The sequence below is a fragment of the Geotrypetes seraphini genome, chromosome 1 (genome assembly GCF_902459505.1).
Source record: "Geotrypetes seraphini chromosome 1, aGeoSer1.1, whole genome shotgun sequence".
NCBI classification, from domain to species: Eukaryota; Metazoa; Chordata; class Amphibia; order Gymnophiona; family Dermophiidae; genus Geotrypetes; species Geotrypetes seraphini.
In genome coordinates, this window is record NC_047084.1 from 494,058,112 (window position 1) to 494,077,347 (window position 19,236).

Below are 19,236 nucleotides of genomic sequence, written 5' to 3' on the forward strand. Positions count from 1 at the left end.
AGCTCTAGCAGGATATATATTTCAAATCTGAGATATTCTAATCACAAAATAGAAAATAAAATTATTTTTTTCTACCTTTTTGTTGTCTCTTAACTCACTTGCTAGGGTCTCCTGACCATTTGACATTTTTTCTTTCTCCATGTTCACATCCATCTTCTATATCTGTGTATGCATTGTACCCCATATTCAGCATCTCCCTTTGTCTCCTATACTTTCCTTTCTAGTATTTCCCCTGTGCCCATCTCCCTGCCTTCATCGTCTCACCATTGTATGATCCCCTCCCCCTCTGTACAGTATTACTCCTCTATATCTCTATGCCCCCTGTCCAGCATCTTCCTTCTGTGTTCTTATTCTCATCCATGTCTAGCCATCTTCTCTCTGTGCCCATATGCCCTCCCATGTCTAGCATTACCCCTGTGTCCATATACCATCCCCATGCAGCATTCCCCTTTTTGTTATTGTTCCTGTGCTCCCATCCATGCCCATCATCTCCCCTCTTTTTGTATATCTCCCTGTGTCCAGCTTCTCCCCTCTCTTACTCCCTGACACCAATGTGTCTCTCACACTCTTTCTTTCCTCCCTCCACTATGTTCAATATTTCACTCACTCTTCCTTCATCCCCTTTGTTAAGCTTTTCTCTTTTCCCTTCCCTTTTCTCTCTTCTTCCCTGCAGCTCCTGAACCCAGATATGGGTCTGGCATCTCTCCCGTCCCTCCAGCTCCACTCCACCCACCCCATTGGCCCAGCACCTGTTTCCCTTCCCCCAATCCCTAGACCAGATCCAGTAACTGTCTCCCTTTCCTTCAACTTTAGCCGGTCCAGCAGCCCAAGGAACCTCCTCACCCCTTCGCAGGTTCAGTAGCAGCCACCCCTCACAAGTCCAACAGCCCCCTCCCTATCATGAGTTCAACAGCCCCCCTCCCTTGCGCCCGATTGCAGGTCATAACCATCAAAAAAATAAAAAGTGCCTCCTGGGGCAGGCCTACCAGCCTCTCAGAAGCTTCATCCACAAAGAGGCAACAACACATGCAGGGCTGCTCCAGGACCTTCTGGCCAAGCCCTCCTTCCAATGGAATTTCCAGTGAAACCGGAAGTTACATTGGAAGGAGGGATTTGGCCAGAAAAAGGTCCCAGAGCAACTCTTTATGCACTGTTGCCTCGTGGTGGATAAAGCTTCTAAAAGGCTATTAGGCCCACCCCAGGAGGTGCAAGGGGGGGGTAGTTGCAGGTTTTGTTGGTTGTTGATTTTTTTGCCGGTTTTGATCCACGATTGGGAACAAAGGAGGGTGCGAGGGAGGGGTGCTGTTGGACCCACAATAGGGAGGGAGGGAGGGATGCTGCTGGACTTGCAAGGGGGACTGCTGGCCAGGAGGGGTGGGAAGGGAGGCGACTCATGGTAGATCCTGTACTGTGGGGACAAGGCTATTTACTGCTCTGCAGGGTGGTGAAAAGCCTTGTTCTCATACCTGCAGCAAAAGGCTGATTTTTTACCCCCTGTCATCCCCCCTTTCCTGTGGGTTAGCCATGAGAAAAAGTCCCCATGTCATTCTCTACTTCTCCTCCAGGCACAGGAAATGTGTCTGAAAAAGTTTTTAACCTCTTATAGGCAGTGAATTTTCTCTTTGAGTCTTCTGATTATTTTCTAGCACCTTTCCTATTGCTAGAATAGAGGCAGTGTCACTAGAAATAGTTTCTGTGAGACTGAGCATTGGTTTAATGTCAGCTAGTGTTCTATCTTGCTGATTTTAAACATTCAGGGAGTTCCTTCTCTAGGCTACTATCCTATGTCTGTTCTGAGAAGTCATTAGCTTCTTTCATTACCAGAATCTTCCAGGGGTAGGCCTCAGTATCTGGGACAGTTTCCTCTGAAAGTGTCCTAGGATCTGTGTCATGAGGGCATACACACAGGACTAGCAATTTTTCCTGTGTGGAGTTCCTCATCCTACCTAGGATTTTTATGCTTTCTACGTTTGTGTTTCTCTCCAGCACAGTCTCAATTTCCTGGGAACCTCTTGTAACAGAAAGGCCCTTACAGAATCAATTCCTTCTCCTGAATACTAATTTAGTAAAATGTGCATTGCCATTTTCACAGTAATATCCAAAAGCACACAAATCAGTTTCTATTTCAGACATTTTCTTGTTTTTATTTTCAATTCCCTGCCACTCTGACACAGCCAAAATGGCTAGAGTGGCATGCAGCAAAATATACCAAAATTAAGGTAATCTCTTTGGGATAGGTCCCTGTAGTTCAGACGCCATTTGTGTAGCCCCTGGCCTCCTATAGTACTCTTTAGCTGGTTATGTGCACAGCAGGTAGGCCAACAGAGCACTATCACGAATACAGGATGTCCGGTGCAGTTCTCAGAGAGACCCCCCAGGAAAGAGACTTGGGAGTACTGGTCGACAAGTCGATGAAGCCGTCTGCGCAATGTGTGATGGCGGCAAAAAGGGCGAACAGAATGCTAGGAATGATTAAGAAGGGGATCATGAACAGATTGGAAAAGGTTATCATGGCGCTGTACTGGGCCCCCACCTGGAATACTGCGTCCAGCACTGGTCACTGTACTTAAAGAACGACACGGTACTACTCAAAAGGGTCCAGAGAAGAGCGACTAAAATGGTTAAGGGGCTGGAGGAGTTGCCATACAGTGAGAAATTAGAGAAACTGGGCCTCTTCTCCCTTGAAAAGAGGAGATTGAGAGGAGACATGATTGAAACGTTCAAGATAATGAAGGGAATAGACTTGGTAGATAAAGACAGGTTGTTCACCCTCTCCAAGGTAGAGAGAACGAGAGGACACTCTCTAAAGTTAAAAGAGGATAGATTCCGTACAAACATAAGGAAGTTCTTCATCCAGAGAATGGTGGAAAACTGGAACGCTCTTCCAGAGGTTGTTATAGGGGAAAACACCCTCCAGGGATTCAAGACAAAGTTGTACAAGTTCCTGCTGAACCAGAACGTACGCAGGTAAGGCTAGACTCAGTAAGGGCACTGGTCTTTGACCTACGGGCTGCCGTGGGAGCGGACTGCTGGGCACGATGGACCACTGGTCTGACCCAGCAGCGGCAATTCTTATGTTCTTATCAGGTAAAGGAGAGTAAAAAGGAAAAATCGAAATTCCCCCTTTACCAGTATATTCATGGTTCTGGGACGCTGATCCCCATAGAGGTAGCCACAAGCTATGCAACACAGAAAAATCAGCTGTAGCCCTCCATGGCAGGGAAACCAGTTATACAATTAGATTTGAAAACACAAAAGTCCTGGAGAAAGAAGACTGCTGGTGGCTGAGAAGAATCAAAGAGGCAATAGAAATTGCAAGACACCCCAAGATCTTCAATGCAGATAAAAGGCTCTCCGTAAACAAAGCATGACAACCACTCATCCAAAAGAAACTTAGGGTAAAAAGGACTGGGGCAGAGGACAAAAACCTTCTTCCTCCATCTCAAAAGTTCCAGCCTCTTTTCTGATAGAATTTAAAAATAGGATCCACAAACGCTTCTGCCAAAATTCAACGTTCGAAACTTAAATTTCCAATGAACTTTCCCACCAAAATTCAAATCAGACCAACAAACCTTCCCACCAAAAATTCAAATTTCTTGACCCACAGACTGCCCTGTTCTCAGTTAGGTCCATGGACCCACTATATATAAAGACACTGCAGACCTCACAGTATAACCTGAAGAAAGCCACAGCATGAAAGCTGAAACCGGTTCTTTCTACTCAGACATGGCAAGACCTGGAAAACTGCTACCAATCATGTATTTGTGCACTTTTGTTCTCCCTTTCTTCCTGTGGTCTTAAATGCAGATATGCCCAAATAGACTGATCTCTAAATAATATGAAGTAAGTAATGCTAGCCTAGTGAAAATGTATTGATCAAATGTTGAAAGCTGAATTTTTGCTGTCATTTAAATAACTGGCAAGCTATGAAAAGAAAGTTTCTTTATTGTATCAAAAATTACTTTTTTTTTTCCCAGGAACGAGTGAAGTCTGTGTTCCATGCCAAAGAGTTTGGAAAAATAATTAACTTTAGAACATCAGAAGATGCCAAGGTACTATATATCTCTTTTTAAAAACCAATAATAGCACTAAATGTGTACCTCTTGTGCCCCTTAGAAGTATGAACAATTCCATTATTTTCCTTACCCTTTCTTCCTGTACAATATATTGTTTTTTTGGGGTTTTTTTTAGATTGGTTTGGTATAGGTTCAGGATTTATACGAATGATTCAGACATTGTATAGCTCCCCTGCTGCTAGATTGTATATTAGTAATAATTTATCAGAGCATTTTACTTTGTGGAGGGGGGTTAGACAAGGCTGTCCACTTTCTCCTTTGCTTTTTGATATTGTATTAGAACCCTTGCTATTAGCCATTCAACAAGCAAAGGGGATACAGGGTATTCCTCGTACAGATTGGGAATATGAAGTCTCTGCATATGCAGATGATATGCTGCTTTATTTGAGAAATCCAGAAACTACCATTCCATGCTTGCTAGAGTTGATAAGAGAAATTTGGAAAATTTTCAGGATATAAGATTAATTGGAGCAAATCAGAAATTCTTCCACTTAATGTACATTGTACTAAAGGCTTATTTGATTCATTCTCATTTATATGGAAGGAAGATGGATTAAAGTATTTAGGTATTAGGATAAAAAATACACTGGAAGACACAATGAAGGAGAATGAAAATTTTTTATTAAAAAAAATAACAGAAATGTGTGAGCAATGGAATCCTTTACATCTTTCTTGGTTGGGGAGAGTCCAAACAATTAAAATGATGATATTGCCTTTGGTTTGTTATCAAATGAGTATGATACCAGTTTTTTTTCAAGGGTCCTTTTATAAAAAGTTAAATGGTATTCTCACCAAATTTGTTTGGCTGGGTAAAATGCCTAGAATTGCTTTAGTATCTTTACAAAAACCAATTGCGGAGGGTGGGGTAAATTTTCCAAACTTTTATAGATATCATCAAGCCTATATTTTACGCCAGGGTATGTATTGGGTCCTCCCAGAGCTCATGGAAAAAACCCCAAATTGGTTGTATTTGGAATGGCGACTCATGTTTCCTATAAATTTATCTCATGTTCTTAGTGTCAAGATGCCTAGAAAATATAAAGAGAACAGAATATTGATGGACACTTGGAAAACATTGCGTTATGTTAGTAATTTAACTCCTAACCCAAATCAACAAATCAATCTTTATGGCTAAACTCCAAAATTCAAATTGGCGGATTTAAAATCGTATGGAAGCATTTGATTATTGCAGGTATACAGACTTTAGGTGATGTTATTTTAAATGGTAAACTGCTTGATTTTTCACAGTTGCAACATAAATATGGTCTTAACAAATCACAAAGCTTCAAATGGTTGCAGCTGAAGCAGGCTATTCAGGAGGGGTTCCCTGAATGGAAAAATCTTAATAAGCAGTATAGTCTGGAGTTCTTATGCTTTCAGGCTGATTTCTTGGAACACCAGGCCAGTCAGTGGTATAAATTGATATCTGGATTCATGAATAAAAAACCAAAGACTGGTCTTAGAGACATTTGGAGCATTGAGATTAAGCATCAAATTTCTGCATCTTAATGGCAACGAATTTGGTCTTAGAGAATGAGATGTACAGTGTCTGTGCCTATGAGACAAACTTGGTTCTTTTTATTACATAGAACATTCTGGACCCCAGTTAGACTACAAAAGTTGGATAGCTCTAAGTCTAATAGATGCTGGCACTGTAATCTGGAAGCAGGGACTTTGGATCACTTAATATTCTATTGTCCCTACATCATGGTTTTTTGGATATCAATTTGGTCTCAAATTAATTGTTTATTAGAGAACCATGTAGATCTATCATATGATACAATTCTATTTGGGACGTCAATGAGAATAAAAAGTCAAATTTCATCAAGCAATAACAAACTTTTATTGATAATGCCAGGAGTCGCCATTCAACATATCACCAAGAATTGGAAAAATTATACTAGACCTTCTGGTGGAATTTGTTGTGCCATATATACAAAATGGAAAGAACAATTGCCATACAAAAAGGAAATTACGATAATTTAAAAAAGATTTGGGGACCATTGATAACTTTTTGTAATGATTAGACGCCTTTTTACACTGAAAGTACATTTATAATTAGGGGAAGGGGTGGTATATAGTTATATTAAGGATTTAATCAATAAGTATGAATGTAATGTTTATATGTTATTATTTAATTACAATATCTGTGTGATGTGTGGGTGGTGTAAGGAGTAAATTTATGTTTTTAAGATGATAACAGGAAAAATTCAAGTGATGTATAAATTAAATTGATGTAATATTGTTTACTTGATGTATGATGAAAAAATGAATAAAGAATTGGGGAAAAAAACCTGACAATATAACACACACGCCTTTTTACAAAACCGCGCAAGCATTTTTGAGCACCAGCCGCTGTGCTGAATGCTCTGCGCTGCTCTGACGCTCATAGAGTTCCTATGAGTGTCGGAGCAGGGCAGAACATTCAGCGTGCCGGCTAACGCTAAAAGCTGCTTATGCAGTTTTGTAAAAAGAGGAGTAAACTTGTTAGGAAGGAAACTGGTACTAGAGCTGTATCGAATAGCATATTGTATTATTCAGCCAAATACAAAAGGGCATTGAGCTTTAAACACAACAAATATTCTAGTTGAAAAAGAACGTCGGTCTTGAATCACTGGATTTATGTACCTTCACCTGCGAGGTGTGTGTAGAGAGAGCCTCATTTGCATTTTTCCGCTCCACCTCCCTTCTCCCTGGGCTGTCCTGTACTCCTCAGTTATTCTGCCTACACATGAGGAGGTAGGAGCCTGTCTGTCCTGCTCATGTTTATTTGGGGGGATTTTATCATCTGGTTGAGAGGCTTTTTTGGTGCTGCAGAGGATCCTAGTCTCGGGACATCTCTGGCTGCGGGAGAACACAGACTTTTAGGTCAGAAGTCTGCAGCCAAAGGGCTGCCTGCATTGCAGCCCACCTGCTTGGCCAGACTGCACTAATTGTTCAGGAGCTTGGGGGCAAGGTTCACCCCAGATTCTATCCATAGTGGGCTTGAGCGCAGGCTGAACAGCTCCATGATGATTCTCCAGGATTAGAACTAACTTTATGTCCTCCCCCCCCCCAGCATGTGTGTGAGTTTGGTGAGGGGTTGAGGTCTGAGTCCCACTGGAGTGACTGAGAGGCAGTTAGAAGAAGTTGGTTTCCAGGCTTGCCTGAGGCTGAGGTTCTCTCCTTAAGCTGGCTGCAGTGTCAACCTATGCAGCTTCTAGCACAAAAGCGTGCACAGTGAGTACAGTGCTGACAGCCCATAAAAGAAAATTGGAGGGGATCTCCAAAAGTGGGTTTTTTGTGTGTTGGGGGAGGGGTTATGAGGTAAAAGCCAGGATTCCCCAGCCCTAAAATCACTGGTTTTTGACCCCCCCCCCCCCCAGTTTAGCTCCCATGGGCTGTTTTTAGTGCCAAAATTGCTGCCAAGCAGTCATCTTAGAGTTCCTGATTTTTGAATAATAGCCTCCAACTGCCTCAAAATACCTTGATTTTGCTCAAAATCAGGTTAAATGGGCTCCTCATTCCAGGATACTCTAGACTCTTGCCAGATATGCAGTGGCTGGCTGGCCGGCCAAGGACTGTCCATGTTCCACATGCAGCGCAGCACATGAGGTGTGTGGGGGAGCCATGGGCTTAACCTCCCCTAGTCCTTCTAGTGGTTTGGGTTCCCAGACAGTCCAGATCCCAAGTTAGAAATCCTGGTTAGAACTAGGAAATGCTGACAGTGTGGCCCCAGCGAAGCGCAGTCATGCCATTTCCAAGAAACTCCAGGAGGAGAGATGAGGTGCCCACAGGGACCTTTGGGGCATTCTGGTCAAAGTTTTGCCCCGGAATTTATAAGCATGATATGCAAAATGTACTTGAATTACAATGGCCATGTTAACCCCTCAGGGGTCTTGGCAGCTGTAGCGCTGGGGTTTTCTCCCACTCAGCACCTGTGCCCCGTAGCAAAGCCATGCTCCAGTGTTGGGGGTCCAGTCTGATGAAGACTGGAAGGAAGAGAATTCAGTTTCTGTGCCGTTAGTTTCCCTGTCAGGGTCCTAATTAGACAATATGGCCTCCCACTTGGAGATACTGGAGGCGGACCAGCTAGTGTCCCTTTTTCTTTTGAGGATATTAATTTCATATTCTCCTGCAAGGATATCAAATATTAATAAACTGTGATAGGTCCCTTTTGCTTCCTACCTTCAGCACGATGATGGCCCAACCTCTCTTTCTTCCTTCAGTAGCCTGCAGAGATGCTGTGGCGTGGGAGGGCGGGGATAAAAGGCTGTAAGAGAAATGCCGTCTCCTTCTCAGAGACTTAGCATTGCCAACTTTGAAAGACAAAAAACAACCCACTGCTCTATATCATGCTCTGCCCCTAATAAACTGAACCTGGTACCTCAGGATCTCAGACGACTGCACCCTCCATTAGGCCCCTGGCCTTGCAGATGGCACTCCTTATCAAAACTGGTACTGCTGGTGCCTCTAATGAGGATCACCTCATTACTGTGTTGTCATTAATTCAGCTTAGTAAAAGCTTTGCTTTTAGCTATCAGAGATGTATCATTCCAAATTATGATATACCATTTCTCAACCTCAAATAGGGTTTCTCTTTAGGAACCTTAGCAAAGGGTCCATCTACAAAGCATGAGATAAGGAGCTTTTGTGATTTTCAGGCTACAGCTGTGAAATGCTTTGCCACTGGTAATTCTATAAGCAGCAGATTGTTTGAAATTTTGAAAATGGACTAAAACCTATTGTTTGGTGCCCGAAGATGAGTTTGGGGGGGGGGGGAGGGGGATGGAGAGGATCTGACTGCAGCTTAATAGGAGAAAAATGCTGCAGGATGATGTTTTTGGAGAAGGGAGAGTAAGATTGCTAATTACATGTTTGTATCCATGGTTTTATGTTCCAACCCACCTTGAATGATTTGATGATAACATTTAATGAATCTGAAATAAATGTGTGTTTAATGTGCTTTCAGCGTAATACACGCCAGTCATGATGATTGCTAAATTGTACCTTTTGATATTGCCAAGAACTTGTTTTTAATGCATCTAATAGAGAGAGGATCATTCTTTTGAAATCACTTAGTCAAGTGCATGTGTTTGAAAGCAAGGGGAAACTACGTGTTTCTTGGTGAAACAAAAACAAGCAAGTGCTGTACTGAAATTCCTTTTTTTTCCTCCTACAGTGGATGCTTGCCAAGCTAGATGAAGTAAGAGAGAATCAGCCAAAGTCGTAGCTGTTGAAGATAGTTTCCTGAATGAAAAGAGTGCTGGATGTGTAGTTTGGGTCATTGCCTTCAAATGTCTGTATTATATCAACTGTAAAGAAAATTAACTTAATCACCAAAACAAAAATATTAAGGAATGTTTACTGTACTAGATTACAGTGGATTAAGCAACTGATTTTAATAAATCCTAAACTGGTTTAGTAGTCAGGGCTACCAGAGAGCAGTGTAGTAGTTTGGAAATAGCCAGTTTGCAGCTTGTTTAAGCACATTGTATGACCTCAAGTAAGCAGTTAACTAAAATATAAACGAGCTCACTTTTTTGTGGATTGTAATCAGTGAACATTTTTCACAGAATGCATTATATATATATTAAAACTTTCAAACTAATAGCTTTTTTTTTATTAAACAAAGTTCAGTCTAGACTGCCTCTGAATGTGTCACAAATATGACTTGTATTAATCTAAAATATAAAATTTTCATTCTGATCTGGACTTTTTAAAGGTATTTGCTGAAATTCATGTGAAGTTGACTCAACCAGCAATACCCTTGCAGCTTGCAACAAATAATAATTTATTCAGTATGAAAAGGTCTGTTTTCATTCAGACAACTGACAACTTGCCCCAGTTTACCCATAGCCATGGACAAATAGCAATTCAATCTCACTGCAATTAAAAAAAATTTGGTAGATATGATTAGCAGATACTAATAATATAATGCTATACTTATGTTCACTGCTATTGCAACTAATCATTTTTCTACTGAACTCTTTATGTAGACACATTTCATTCCTTTGATCCTAATTTGTGCATTTGCACACACATTCACCAATAATTTAACACAGGATCACTGAAAACCATGAGGACCGTGAGTTTTCTTTTGCTTTTCTTTGATATTGTACATTGATCAAAATACAAAGATGCTTCCAATTACTAATTAATCCAGACTTTTTTTTGACTGCTTTTTGTAATTCAAATGTCCAAAGTGCAATTTATTATAAAATATATTTTTACTATTTATTCATATAATTGTTGTTGGGGTTTTTTTTGGAGGGAGGGGTTTGGGGGGCTCTCGATATACACCCTTGTAAAAGTTAAACAGAACTAAGTTAAAATACTACTACTTCTCATCATTTCTTTAGCGCTCCAGACGTACAATGAATGATTAGTACAGCGAACTCAGTTTCAATAAAATTAGAAGGTTTCTAGCATGGAAGAATTTACAGGTAAAAGGGAAACACACCAAGAGGTCTGAGGAAGTGACAGGATGATTTAATAAAAACAGGTGAAACTAGGGTCAGAGGAAACAGGCATTGTAACTCAGCGAGTATAATATAAGGGAGCGTGGTGAACTTGTGCGAGTTTCACTGACTTGGAACCTTTCTGAACCCTGCCCCCATTGCAGCTAGAGTGAAAGGTAACATCCCACTACTGACCCCCAACAACAACAACTTATTATTTCTATAGCGCTACCAGACGCATGCAGCGCTGTACATTAAACACGCAAGAGACAGTCCCTGCCCGATAGAGCTTATATTCTAATTATGACAGACACACAGGACAAAAGGGTGAATCTATGTACACTGCTCAAATAGGGAATTAGAAAGGGAATTATGAGGCAGATAGGGTGTGTGTGGGGGGGGGGGGGACACTATGGACCTGATAGCTTCTTATCTCAGAGGTTGTTATTTACAAAGCCCCCAAAAAGTTTTATTTAAAGCAAGAGTGCCAGCTCCAGGTTTAGAGTACTGCAGACAGGTCTGGTTGTTATGATCTATTTAATTAAAATTCATTTATGTAATTGCATCCATTTAGGTTAAGAGTGATACCAGTGTTGTATAGCTAAGTTATCCTGTAAGCCAGACTTGTTTGAAACCCTCAAGACCTGAAGCCAAGGCCTTCCAAAATAGAGAATTAGACAAGTGACCCAAAGAAGATGACAACCTAAGAAAGGAATAATACTCAGACACACTTGCATTAGCCACTTTGGTGCCTTGCCATTGTTCCTGTCTTTAATAGTGGCTTTGTCCGCAGCACTCGTAGAAACTCGTATATTAGTTTGTATAATAAGCTGTAACCTTTCGGCTACTAAATTCCAAAGACTTTTGAATTAGTTTTTTTTCTGGAATAATTATTCATGGTGACATTGTGAAGAATGCAGTGACATAACTGATCATTAATTATCATTGTTAGCAACATTCTGTCTTCGATTTAAAAAAAAATGGTTGGCATGACATCAGTGAATAGAGAATGGAATACACATTCGTATTCAATTAGGTGTGAAAGCTACAGCCTCAGTACCCTGAGGTTGTGGGTTCAAATCCCTGGGCAAGTCACATAATCTCCCATTGCTCCAGATACATTAGGTAAAGCCCACCAGGACAGATAGAGAAAAATGCTTGAGTACCTGAATGTAAACCACTTAGGCTATAAGTGGTATATAAATATTAAAAATAAATAAATGAATTACAAGTGTCTGCTGCCAAAGGTTCTGCTGAAGTATTTTAAGGGGTAGTAGATAACGACAGCTACCGGTGGTGTTTGGAAGCTAAGATCATAGCTTTAAACTAAACTAAACCTTAATCTTATATACCACATCTTCTCTATAATAGTAGAGCTCGGCATGATTTGCAAGAAATTAGAAAGGCGAACAGATACAATATGGATTTGGAATAGTATGGAGAGGAGCAGAATTTACAACTTTGAGAATAGCCAAGTTTTCAGATGTTTTTGAAATGGTTGGAAAGAGCCCAGATCGTGCAGTTGAATAGGAAAATTATTCCACAGCTCAGTAATTTTGAAAAGTAGAGACTTCCCTAATTTGCCAAAGTAGGTAACGCCTTTCAACGTAAGAAAGGACAATTTAAATTTTTGAGTAGGTCTGGTAATGTCAGATCTTACAGAATTCCAAGACAGAGTATTTAAAAGAGAAAGGATACCATGCAAGATCTTAAATGTTAAGCAGACACATTTAAAATAAACCCTGGAAATTATTGGAAACCAATGAAGTTTTTGCAGGAGTGGAGAGATGTGATCAAATTTACTTTTTCCAAAGATCAGCCTTGCAGCAGTATTCTAGATCAGTTGAAGTCTTTGAAAGCTTTTCTTGGTCAATCTTAAATAGACCAAATTATAATAATCCAGCCTCGAAAGGATGATTGATTGAACAAGGATAGCAAAGTGTTGATGATGGAAACATGATCTCACTTTACTCAACATATGGAGACTAAAAAAAACATTTTTTTTACCAGAGAATTAAGATGGTTGTAGAATGAAAGTGTTGAATCTATAATGACACTCAGAACGAAGGTAGCTGCTTTAATTTTGGGCCAAGCCAAAGTAACTTTGTTTTGGACTCGTTCAGTTTCATTTGTACAGTAAGGGCCCAAGATTGAAGTTTCGTTATACATTCTATTATATTCCCAATGAGGTTAGTGAGGTTTGAGTCTATCTCAAGGAGAACAAAGATGTCTCCATATGTAAATAGTGTTTCACAGGGGGATAAACGGAAAAGTTTCAAAGTAGAAACATAGAAATAGACGGCAGATAAGGGCCACGGCCCATCTAGTCTGCCCACCTTAATGACCCTCCCCTACCTTTCTCTGTGAAGAGAGCCCACGTGACGATCCCATTTTGTCTTAAAATCGGGCACGCTGCTGGCCTCAATCACCTGAAGTGGAAGACCATTCCAGCGATCTACCACTCTCTCGGTGAAAAAGTACTTTCTGGTGTCACCGTGCAGCTTCCCTCCCCTGATTTTCCACGGATGCCCTCTTGTAGCCGTGGGACCTTTGAAAAAGAAGATATCTTCTTCAACCTTGATACGGCCCGTGAGATATTTGAACATCTCGATCATGTCTCCCCTCTCTCTGCGTTCCTCGAGAGAGTATAGCCGCAACTTATCCAGCCGTTCCTCGTACAGGAGGTCCTTGAGTCCTGAGACCATCCGGGTGGCCATTCGCTGGACCGACTCCAGTCTTAGCACATCTTTGCGGTAATGAGGCCTCCAGAATTGTACACAGTATTCCAGATGGGGTCTCACCATGGATCTATACAATGGCATAATGACTTCAGGCTTATGATTGACGAAACCCCTACGTATACATCCTATGATTTGTCTAGCCTTAAATGAAGCCTGCTCCACTTGATTGGCAGTTTTCATGTCTTCACTGATGATCACCCCTAAGTCCCGTTCTGCTACAGTCCTTGCTAGGATCTCGCCATTAAGGGTGTAACTTTTGCATGGATTTTGGCTGCCAAGGTGCATGACTTTGCATTTTTTGGCATTGAAACCTAGTCATGTAGATGTTGAAAAGAATAGATGATAAAGGTGATCCCTGCGGGAATCCGCCTAAAGGCTTCCAAGAGGATGACATGGTGCCGTTCATATTAACAGTATATGAGTGAGATCGTAAGAATTTTGAAAACCAGTCTAAAACCGCTTAGATAACCTTGATAGGCGGTATATAAAATCCTAATAAACTTGAAACTTGAATCAATACCTATCTCAGAAAGTTGGTAAATCAAAATATCATGGTGAACGATGTCAAAGGCCACCGATAGATCAAATTGTAGCAAAATTTCAAACTTATTGCACACTTGCAATTGCTGAACCTTAGAGATTAGTGAGATCAATAGAGATTTGGTACAGAAGATCAGTAGAGATTTGGTACTGAAATTATGTCTGAATCCATGTTGGCAAGATAAAAGAATGGAAAATCTCTCTAAACATGATGAAAGCTGAGCGGATATAATGGACTCAACATTTTGGTCAGTAAAGGAATATTCGCTATAGGTCGATAGCTAGACGGTGAGGATGGATCTAAGTCAGCTTTCTTCAATAGTGGAGACAGAACAATGTGACCCATCTCTGCAGAAAAAAGACCTGATGATAAGGCAGAATTAATAAGTTTGGTAAGAGATGAATGGCCTGAGTAGGAATTATCTCATATAGATATGAAGGGAATGGATCCATAGCACATTTGCAGGATCTTAATTTATGACACAGGTTTGTGACCTGGGCCTCAGATACAAATTCAAAGGCTGTCCAGATTCTATCTGCTGGAATTGCGATTGGATTAGTATCACCCAATACCAGAGAATTATAAGAAACTAATGATGGAAGAGTCTCTAACATCAACCTTTTCATTAAAAAAATTTCGCTAAGTCTTCCGCTACTGAGGAGGGTGTATTGATGAGTCATTTGTTAAACAAGGTGCTACTGTGATTGTTTGATCTGATAATTTTATCACCGTAGAAATTTTTCCTAGCTTTTTTAAATGTTGCATTATAAGACCTGATACAATCTCTCCATGACTATCTGTCAGCAGGAGATCTTGATTTTTTTTCCATTTACTCTCTAGTGCTCGGCATTTCTGTTTCAGTTCTCTGTGATAAGGAAGGTACCAGGGAGCCTTACAAGAGTAAGAAAACAGTCTTAGTCGATAGAGAAGCCAGTGAACAATAGGTGGACTCAGAAAGGTTTACCCAATTGTGACTTCTGAGGCATCGGGCCTGAGGGAGAAAGCAAACTGAGAAATTGGGACCAAAATTGTTCACTTGCGATTTTCTTCTGGAAGGTAATATGTTTTGAAGTGCAAGATTGAGACCGAAGATGGGACATAAAAACAGGAAGACATGAGGCACCCAGAAAGTGATCAGACCATGGAACTTGTTCCCAATGAACATCCTCATGCGAGGATTTAGGTCTATGATTGGTAAGATCAAGAGAGCTAATGATATCGAAAGAGTATCCTTTTTCATGAGTTGGAGCGGACTTAAGAGAAGGAAAACCCAGAGAGGTGAGAAAACTGCTGAGTTAAATAACATCCTTATTAGCGTTATCATCTAAATGAAGATTAATGTCACCAATAATCAATAGTCTCTGGAATTTTAGGAAAGCACTTGTTATGGTCTCAAATACTAGTTCAGAAGATTTATTCCGAGGAATCGGGGAACGATAAAATAACAGATTACCTAATGGGTGGCAGGAGAGAAGCGGTACCTCAAAGTTATTTCAATCAGTATGCCAGATCTGGATTTGATGCCAACAATTCAAGAATAACTGAACCCCCCTGCCTTACATAAAATGAAGAAGGTTAGCCATTTTTTCTGCAAGTGATATCAAATCAACTATCCAGCTCTCTCTATAAGCTTTGTAAATATCTGCCTCAGGCATGCATTCTCTCTCAAAGGTGAGGAGCAGGAGTCCCAAAATCATGACCTTTTTTCTTCTGTTGTTAATTAATGTGTAATTTGTTTGGATATAGTGCGGTTGCCATGTTGGGCCACTTGTATGTATAAAGTTAATATGGTAGTATCTTTTTAATGAACAAACTTAATTGATATTTGGCTAGCATTCTTCCTCAGATTTTGCTCTCACCTGAGAAAGGGGGGGGGGGAGTTCATAGTTCCCAAAAGCTAGCCAAAATAGATACAAAATTCAGTAAAAATGTATGTATCACCTTTTTTTTTTCTTTCTTTATTGTTCTGATTTGAACCTTTCTACTCATCCCTTTTAGAAATAAGCCAAGCCAGTTATATGATGATGTGTGTGGAAAAGGCCAAAATTTCAAGATCAGATTTCATTCAGTAGGCATATGTACCAACAGTCAAGATGAATTTCTTAAAAAAAAAAAAAAAAAAATCCTTCACACATCACCTGCAACTTGTTTAAATTGTTCTGACGTTGTCTATGAAGTAAAACGTTGCTTCATCAGCAAATCAGCACCTTTGCGTTTGCCCAGATGTTGCACATTCTCTGCTGTAGGCATTCATTCAATTTTCTATACTGTTCTCCCAAGGGAGCTCAGAACGGTTTACATGAGTTTATTCAGGTACTCAAGCATTTTTCCCTGTCTGTCCCGGTGGGCACACAATCTATCTAATGTACCTGGGGCAAGGGGGGATTAAGTGACTTGCCCAGGGTCACAAGAAGCAGTGTGAATTTGAACCCACAACCCCAGGGTGCTGAGGCTGTAGCTTTAACCACTGCATCACACACTCCCTTTTCACACTTTCAGTAACAGGCCTTTCCCATCCAAATCATATACCAGTGTCGTACAATATGAGAGCCATTATTCTTAATACCCACATTGCATAAGAATGCTTATTAGGTGTATTGATGACACATTTCTCAATGCTAGTTTTTAAATATATCCATTGCTGATTATAATAATCGCTGGAAAAGAGGACTGCCAACAACTGGCCATTTACTAAACTCAGTGGCAAATAAAATAACTGTCAACGAAAATAAGTTTTTAATTCATGTGAAATTTTTTTGAACAATAGCTTTGTAGAATTTTCTATATTGCAATTTCTTTCTAATGGAATATTTAGTTTTCCAGAATTAAAATGTATGCTGTTTTTATAAGTAGCTATGCAATAATAGTGCCTTTTGATTTTATTTTGTGGGCTGCACTTTGTATATGTGTGTATATTTTAGAATTATGCAAAACTTCAGGAATATTTCCTGTGTGAACATATGTCTTTGCAAGATATAAGCACACCTTTGTCTTGCTTGCTTGGCTTCTGCTGTAAAAGATTTTGAATCATGTTTACGTAATGGAAGGCAGCTATGGTTAAAAGCAAAGTAAAGAATTTTTAAGACATGAAAATCAGAATCCTTCCTTGTCATTATACTTTGTGATGAATAACTTTCAACAATGGAATTACTGTTGTGTGTCCTTAAGAAAGAGGTATAGATTAGTATGTTATAAATCGTTGGAAACTGTATTGTTCCAAGTGCTACAAAGATTTAAAAAATATATATAATTTCACTAAAATACAAATGACCCTGGCACAAGCAGTATTATATACACTATGAATCCTCCCCCCCCCCAAAAAAACCCACACCAAATTTTTTGTTGTATCTTCCACAGAACTCGGCTGATTCTTAAGAAATTTAGTGCATCGTGTCCTGAATGAAGTTGATATAAAATGTAAATATTTATCACCGAACCATAACACTACCTTGTGAAAATGACTTGTTGCTATAGGATACGCGCAGAAGCAGATGAGGGTTTGTAAACAGTCTCTGTATCAAAATGGTTTTCACTGCAGAAGACCAAATTCTGATAAAGAACTTGGTACTGCTAAAAGGTTACAGCAGTTGATGATTGTTGAAAGGCTTCCTACAGAAGGGTTGGCACTGGATTGTAAGCCAGGCAGCAGATGAATGCGCTTGATTCGTATACAAGAGCACATTGATGTTGTACAAGATTTTGTACTGAACCAAGGGGATGTGCCACTAACACACCAAACAACTTGCCAAATAGCAAGAGATGCAGAAATAAGCCAGACAGCTGTGGTTAGGATAATTCACGATGATCTGAAATTAAAGTGTTTTAAAAAAAATTTTTAAAAATTATTTATTGATTTTCCAAACTGCAATAGTGCAACATACAGATATATAACATACAATTCATCAACAAAAGCACATTCAACTTACAAATATACATAACCAAATCATTTTCTCCCACCCACCCAATGATTATTCAATACAACTCAGAAACATAGATTTCCCCAATAGCCTTACCCTACACAAATTAATAATGCTCTTCCATTCTCCCATCCACCCCAAATGTAAATAATCAAAGGTCAAAATTAGGACAGAAAAATCCCCCCCCCCACTCACCCTTCCCTGGGTGTGTATGAAAAAAAACAAAAACTAGCTCATAATCAAAGACCTACTACAACGGGCCCCAAAGCAATTTAAATAAATTACTGTGCCCCAAACTATTGACATTCATTTTTTCATATCTATAGCTAGAGCACAAATTTGCCCACCAGAAAGGGAAATTTAGGTGATCGTAGTTCTTCCAATTTCGTGTTATCATCTGCATGGCTATCCTGGTCATGACAAAAAATGAAAGTGTTTTACAAAGCGTTGTGCCCAAGAGTTAACTTTACACCACAAGGACACGTGCCTGAAATGGTGCAAGCAGCTTTTGACCAAGTACCCAGAACATAGGGTCAGCTTCATCTGGTTTACAGATGAAAAGATATTTAAAGTAGCTCCACCAAGTAACGCACACAATGATCGCCTGTACATGCCTTCAACAACACTGAAGCATGAGGTTAATGCCAAATGCCCACTATGAACCTGCCCAACCTTCAGCCAATCAGTCGTGGTCTCGGTCTCAATCCTCAGATTCACAGATCTGTTCTTCATTGATCCTGGGGTTAAGATCAATAGCGCATACTACCAGGACATCCTCTTGATGCAGAAGCTATTGCTAGCAATCCGTCGCATGTTGGGAGACTACTTTATCTTCCAACAGGACAATGCCCCAGCACATCGGGCAAAAGACACTGTAGAACTGCTTCATCGGGAAACCCCAGACTTTATTGGTCCAGACCTCTGGCCTGTAAATTCACCAGATCTAAACCCAGTTGACTATTTATTTTATTTTAAAAATTTCTAAACCTAAGCGGTTTGCAAAGAAAACATTCATAATCATGTAAACACACATAATCAAAACAATATTATACATTGACTCATCACAGTTATCTAACTTGCTAAAACTAGTACAAAGCTATTAAAACTTCAGTAAAATAGATTATCAAAATCTAGACTTAATAAAAAGCTCTCACAAACAAATGTGTTTTTAATTGTTTCTTAAAAGACATCTTGTTCTTACATAACTTCAAACATCCTGGCAGAGCATTCCATTTCAGAGGACCCGCCACAGAAATGGCTGTTGCTTGCATCTTCTTGTAATGGGTTTTACCAAGCACCTCTATTGATAGCCTCTTGGCAGATTCAGATCTTTACATTCCAGATGGTATGTAATGTTTCAATACTTACTTTAGATACCATGGTGATGCCCCATAGATCGCTTGGTGAATAACCATCAAAATTTTGTATTCAGTTCTACATTGAATTGGCAACCAGCGGAGACTTTTCAGTACCGGTATTATATGCTCATTCCATGCCACCCCTGTAATCATTCTCGTCGCT

The 19,236-nt window shown here is 40.0% G+C and overlaps 1 protein-coding gene across 2 annotated transcripts in view; it reads left to right on the forward strand.

Moving 5' to 3' along the window:
- Positions 1-10,301, forward strand: part of VPS13A (vacuolar protein sorting 13 homolog A) — a 489,236-nt gene extending 478,935 nt beyond the window's left edge. For both annotated transcript variants that reach the window (XM_033927035.1, XM_033927045.1), the window contains 2 exons: positions 3,978-4,052; positions 9,238-10,301. In XM_033927035.1, the coding sequence (XP_033782926.1) occupies positions 3,978-4,052; positions 9,238-9,288 (126 nt within the window). In that variant the 3' untranslated portion in view covers positions 9,289-10,301. The remainder of the gene's footprint in view (positions 1-3,977; positions 4,053-9,237) is intronic.
- The last annotated feature ends 8,935 nt before the right edge of the window (positions 10,302-19,236 follow it).